The sequence below is a fragment of the Passer montanus genome, unplaced genomic scaffold (genome assembly GCF_014805655.1).
Source record: "Passer montanus isolate IOZ18808 unplaced genomic scaffold, ASM1480565v1 scaffold45, whole genome shotgun sequence".
Classification (NCBI taxonomy): Eukaryota; Metazoa; Chordata; class Aves; order Passeriformes; family Passeridae; genus Passer; species Passer montanus.
The window spans coordinates 9,539,350-9,545,164 of record NW_024369373.1 but is presented as its reverse complement, the minus strand read 5'-3'; the positions used below and the strand labels follow the sequence as shown (position 1 = coordinate 9,545,164).

The 5,815-nt window shown below is 42.3% G+C and overlaps 1 protein-coding gene across 8 annotated transcripts in view; it reads right to left on the bottom strand.

The window, feature by feature from the left end:
• Nucleotides 1-253: 253 nt before the first annotated feature.
• Nucleotides 254-5,815, bottom strand: part of SALL1 (spalt like transcription factor 1) — a 17,054-nt gene continuing 11,492 nt past the window's right edge. For all 8 annotated transcript variants that reach the window (XM_039721441.1, XM_039721442.1, XM_039721443.1 and 5 more), the window contains 2 exons: nucleotides 2,806-5,815; nucleotides 254-1,766 (listed from right to left, as the gene is read on the bottom strand). The exon at nucleotides 2,806-5,815 is cut by the window's right edge and continues 400 nt beyond it. In XM_039721441.1, coding sequence (XP_039577375.1) covers nucleotides 1,326-1,766; nucleotides 2,806-5,815 — 3,451 coding nt within the window. In that variant the 3' untranslated portion in view covers nucleotides 254-1,325. The remainder of the gene's footprint in view (nucleotides 1,767-2,805) is intronic.

Genomic DNA, 5,815 nt, shown 5'->3' with positions numbered 1-5,815 from the left:
AAAAATGCCAAAATATCTACAATTTTATGAGAAGGAGGAGTTGAATAGTTAAGGAGAAATTTCTCACTATTAGGGGGTATGAAAAATATACTAGCAATTAATATGCAATACATATATGTATACCCATACTTACAGATATAAACACGCACATACAACCTGGACAGTTCATGTTAACCAAGGGAAAGGCTAAATAATACAAAGTGATTACTAAATACAAGTACACTTTAAAAACACAGAGACAGCGAATTTTTTATCTGTTGCAAAAATGTATTTGATTACTCGAGTAAAATTACAGTATCTCTGCTGTTAGTAAGTATTAAATGTTAAAGAAACTGGACCTCTTTTCCTTTCAACTTTCCGAGAAAGTGCATGTAACAGTCCAAGGTTCCCCCTGTCCCCCCCAATGCCTAATACAAAATAAACAAACACTATACTTGTTCCCATGGTCAAGGAGTAGGGCTTGGTCTTGTAAGGAACGTATGTACATTTTAATGAAAGTGATGTCTTATTGTATATACAGGAGCATCTACAGTTGTCCACGGAAGTTGTTCAAGATGCCATACTTAGCAGCATTGTGAAAGTCCAGCACATTTTCTATAATGAATATACCTACAAGGCAAAATGTTACGTCTCAGTTTCAACTACCAAAACAACACTTCAGTATCTTCTCTAATAATCCGCGTGCTTATTACTGTACAGAAATGTATTAACATTTAAGACGACTCAAGTAAAAAGCACAATACAAATAACAGTTCAAAACGGAAAATGTTAAACCTACAAAAATTAAAGCAGTTTTAATTTTATAATAAAAATCAAAAACTGAGCTGTGTAAAGGACCCACACTGTTCAGTCTATATTCTCTCAGTCTTTTTCTTAATTCTGTCTGGAAAAATTAGACAATGTGTTTGCTGATAAAGTTTCCAGCAGGATCAAAGTGTACATTTATATACAGATTTTTATTAGAGATCTAATGCATCACTGAGGCATCGCTTCAATACCAGAGTTCGTGTTAAACTGGATATAGAAAATAAGTTAATGCCAGAATAAGATCACCTAGCAGAACAGACTTGCAACTGCCATAAATGTTACAGCAAGTTTACAGCACTCTAGTCGATTAGTATTTAGTTCAAAATACGGGAGACCAAAGTTAATGCTTGCATTTGTTTGCAAAGCAAGGTTATATCACTAATAAATAAGCTCTCTTAGAACTCTAGAAGTAGAACATGGTACAAAACAAAGTCTTTGTAATGTTGTAGCCTGCAGCTTGAAAAAAGCAACCCTAGGTTGCACTGTTTGCAGGAATGTTATTTACGGAGGTTTTTTTCCTAATTTGTTACAATTTCTTTGTTGTCCTCCACGAAACGCGTGAAACGGAAGTTAGTCCCATTTTCATTGCTTGCCATTTTCTCCAGACCAGCTAGAGGTGCGTTGGGTTCTGAATTCTGGAGCTTCTCCAGGCTTCCTGTCAAGCCACTGATGGGAGAGCTGCCACCGTTGCCCAGGCCCCCTGGTGCTGGAGGGATGCCCCCATTCTGGATGACCGAGATCTCGTTGGTCTTCATGGCCAAGCCATTGGAGAGTGCAGCTGCATACTGGTTCCAGAAGCTGGAGGGGTCTCCATTCCCTGACCGCGCAGCCAAATCCTTCTGAAACATTTCTGGGAACTTTACAGGATTGCCTCCTAGGAATGTCATGGGGCCATCTACAGAAAGTCGTCTGCCTCGTCTTGCAGGAGTACTGTTCCACATATGAGTGCCCATGTGAACCTGGAAAGAAAGAAAGGAAGAAACAAACAAAAAAAAAATAGAGGTTGACAGGAATTTCAAACTTATTTTGATCAGAGAGAAGGCAGGAGTCCATGAACATGTCCAGTCTTGTTACACAATGAATGGCATTAAAGATAGAGGATACAGGGCTCTGGAATAACGCACTACTTCTAGGTTAGCCCATCACCATTACCCAGAATAACCTGTTCTCCTGCTGAACAATGCATTGCTTCTTACTCTTTTTTTTTTTTATTACATGTATTTAGTTTATAATGACTTTGCATTATTCTGTCAATTGCTGCTTTCAGGGCTAGAATTGCTATGTCCACTTTCATTGCAATGGTAAGTATTGTATTTGACACCCTTTACCCTATAAATGTCCTTTTCAGACAGGCAGAAAGTATCCTTTACTGATTGCTCATCGGAGAGCCTCGTGTATAGACAGAATGGCCTGAAAGTAATTATTCATCTCACATTACTGGCAGCAACCTCTAGAGAAATACTCTGTCAACAGAAAAATGTACACAGTAAAGTGCTCAACTGGTGTTCTAAAACTTGAGTATATTTGCTTTTTCAAACACATATCAGTAGGATTTATTATTATTTATATAACCAATTAAAGTAATGCCCATTATTTCCAGAATTATGTTAATAGTTTTTCCACTCATCTTACATGATAGTTATGAAAAGCATCACATTCAAGAGCCTTTCACTTCTTGAAGAGGTGTGTGAGTTACAAAATGCATTTCTCTGTTAATTGATACTCCTTACCATCATTTGGCTGCTCTTTTTCACACTCTGCATAGACAGGCTTTGCTGGTAGATGAATTTTAATTAAATCAAAACAGCTCATGCCTCAGACCTGCTGCCAACACGAGCACTCAACAAGGGGCCATCTAGGTCTACTAGAGCTTACTAAACACACTGTCACACCACAAACACCCAAAGGTACCACTGCTGTAACATTAACAAGTGTCAAAAATCAAAAATCCCCAGCAAGGAGAAAATGAAACCAAAGGACAGTAAGAGGAAAAAGTACCTTCAGATTGCCTTTTGTTGTGAATGCTCTTCCACATATAGTGCAGGCAAAAGGTTTCTCACCAGTGTGCGTCCTTTCGTGGATCTGCAGAGCACTGGAAGAAGAAAACGTTTTCCCACACGTGTTGCAGTAGTGCTGTTTTGGAGTTCTTCTGGGGAGAGCAGGGAGCAGCACAGGGGACGTGGCAGAGGACAGTGGCCCCGAAGCAACTAGACCAGAGGCTGCTTCTTTGCTGTCCTGAGGAGAGCCATGCACAAAGCCATTGACCTCGGTCTTTATGAGCGATGACAGAGTGTTAGCGGGCATCACCGAAGAGTTCTGATTGGGGCCGATGCTGGAGTTGGGCTCAAAAAGCTGTGATGGCAGATCTCGCATTTGATGTGTCAACATATGCTGCTTCAAATTACCCTTTGTGGAAAAGCCACGATTGCAAACTGTGCAAATAAATGGTCTCTCTTTGGTATGACTTCTGTAATGAATGTCCAAGGCACTCTGACAAGCAAATGTTTTGCCACAAATGTCACATGCAGTGTTTTTAAATTTACCTCTATCTCTGAAAGGAAAGAGCATACTCAGGGACTCTTCTTTAATCATTTTATCAGTGTTACTAGACGTCAAGTCCAAAGCACCACTGTTAGCAGGGGTTGGAGACAAACCGTTGGCAAACTCACTTGGTAAAGCTCTTAATGGTTTCTCTTCAATACTTGGTGACTTGTGGTAATCATTAGTGCTGTTGGATGGGGACAAGGCCTGCATGGAAGAGGTAGACTCTGAGACAGCAGGGCTTCCAGCACTTTGGCTTTCCATATCACCACCGACAGACGACGAATCGTTAGTTAAAACGTCCCCTTCCACTGACCCATTTTCTACTGACTTCAGGCTTGCCTGAAGTTGTTCAGCAAGGCCGGCATTGATCATCTTCATCTGATTTTCCAGAGCAGCAATACTTGACATTTCCAGGGGCAGAGGGGAAGAAGACAAGCTGTCTTGTGATGCATCTACAGATTTAGGTGTATCTGGCACGCTGCTGTCAGGACAGTCTTCCATATTCTCATCTGAGAAGTTGTCTATATCATCAAAATTCTTATCATCAAAAGATCCTGTATCTGATTCCATTGACTCAGGATAGTTTTCTGTCACCGGGGTGTTGGGGATCTGCCCTCCCATGTGCATTCGGATATGCTGCTGTAGCACAACGGCATTGGTGAATTTTTTCTGGCAGATTGGGCAGGAATGTTGCACTCTCAGTGGGGGCATGGCACGATGGACACTGTAGTGAGTCTTTAAGTTGCCCTTAGTAGTGAAAGCACGACCACAGATTTTACATTTGAACGGCCTCTCTCCAGTATGGGTGCGATAATGCATTTTCAGTGCGCTCTGGCAACTGAGAACTCTATGGCAAATGATGCACTCGTTAGGATCAGTTGCCTTTTTGTCAATGTTTTCTACAAGTTGCTGCAATTTTGATGTTTCAGATGCTGGCGTTGAATCCAATAGTCCTCCAAATGGAAACTTTGCCTTAAATTGCTCTGACATAAGAGGCATCAGTGGATTTGTAAAAGTGGCGACACTGCTGGAGCCCGAGTCTGTTGCCGGGGAGCTCACGGAGCTGCTCATGTTAGTGATGGTGCTTGAATTTTGAGGGGTTTCTTCCATTTTGCCATTTGAGGTAGGCAACGCACCAGCCTCTACCTCATCAGAAAGTCCATTGGAAATTTTTGATGTGGGATCAGCTGCTCCCGAGTCACTCTTGACAGAGCAGGGAGGGCTAGCAGAAGGATGGCTAATGGGAATCGGCTGAGGCTCCTCAGTTTTGATGAATGGGGTCAAGCTTGGAATTGTTGGTGGGAGTGGTAGGCCAACAGAAGTTGTTAGGGTGGAGAGGACTGGCTTGCTGTCCAGCCAGCTCGTGACAGGTTTCTCTGGCGGTATAGACATCCCATAAGGAATACCCGTGCTTGTAGGAATATTGTCCAAATGCTCTGGCACCGGGTACGGATTCATTTGAATATGGGGGTATTTTTCTTTGTGACGCTGAAAGTGGACTTTTAAGTTTCCCTTTGTGGAGAACCTGTTTCCACATATGTTGCATTTAAATGGCCTCTCACCGGTGTGAGAACGCAAATGAATCTGCAAGGCACTGTCACTCCCAAACACTTTAGCACAGAACCTGCATTTATGCTTAAAGAATGCCTCATCTGAATTACTTTTTGCTTCAAATGCAGTTACATTTGGTGGCTTGCTTTTTCTTTGCTGTGCCAAGGCAGTCAAGGAGTTTAAATCCTCTGCAGGTGTTCCAATATTGGACAAGGGACTGGAGAAAACAGAGTTACTAGGGGTGGGCTGAGGTAGAAGTGGATTAGATGCAGGACTTAATAAACTGCTTATTGCAAAAGCTGGTGAAGATGATGCTGATACTGGTGGGTTGGTGAGCTGTGAGCCACCAAGAGTTGAAGCCACTTTTTCTGAGGACGGTGTTGTAACTGCTGCTGCCAATATGTTAATATTTGGAGAAGAGCCACTATTGGATGGAATTAGAGTGTTGCCAGGGTTGCTCTGAGGTAGCTGTATAGGGGGTAGCTGTTTCACACCACTGATGCTGGCAGATTGACTAGCAAGGCTTTGTGCTAATCCAGCTGCTGCAGCCAGCTGCTGGGATAAATGGGAACTTAATGTGGACAAGGGGTTGGCAGATGTTCGTAAAGTACCTTGAGAAGGGCTAGAAGATGTTGGCATGTCTGTATTTTGGGTAGCCAACAATAATATTTGGTGACGAATTTGTTCAATCAGTTGCAACTGATGGATCTGCTGCTGCTGCAATGCCAACAGTTGCTCCATCAGGGCAGGGACAGCAAGTTTAGTGCTCGATGCCCCATTACATCTTGCCTCCTGTGAGAACTGTGCTACTGCCACTTTAGTACTCTGCAGATTTTCAATTATTACATTACTATTTATCACTGAAAAGTTGCCTAGTGTTGTCAGATCCCCTATGTGAGGTAGAGAGGTTGTT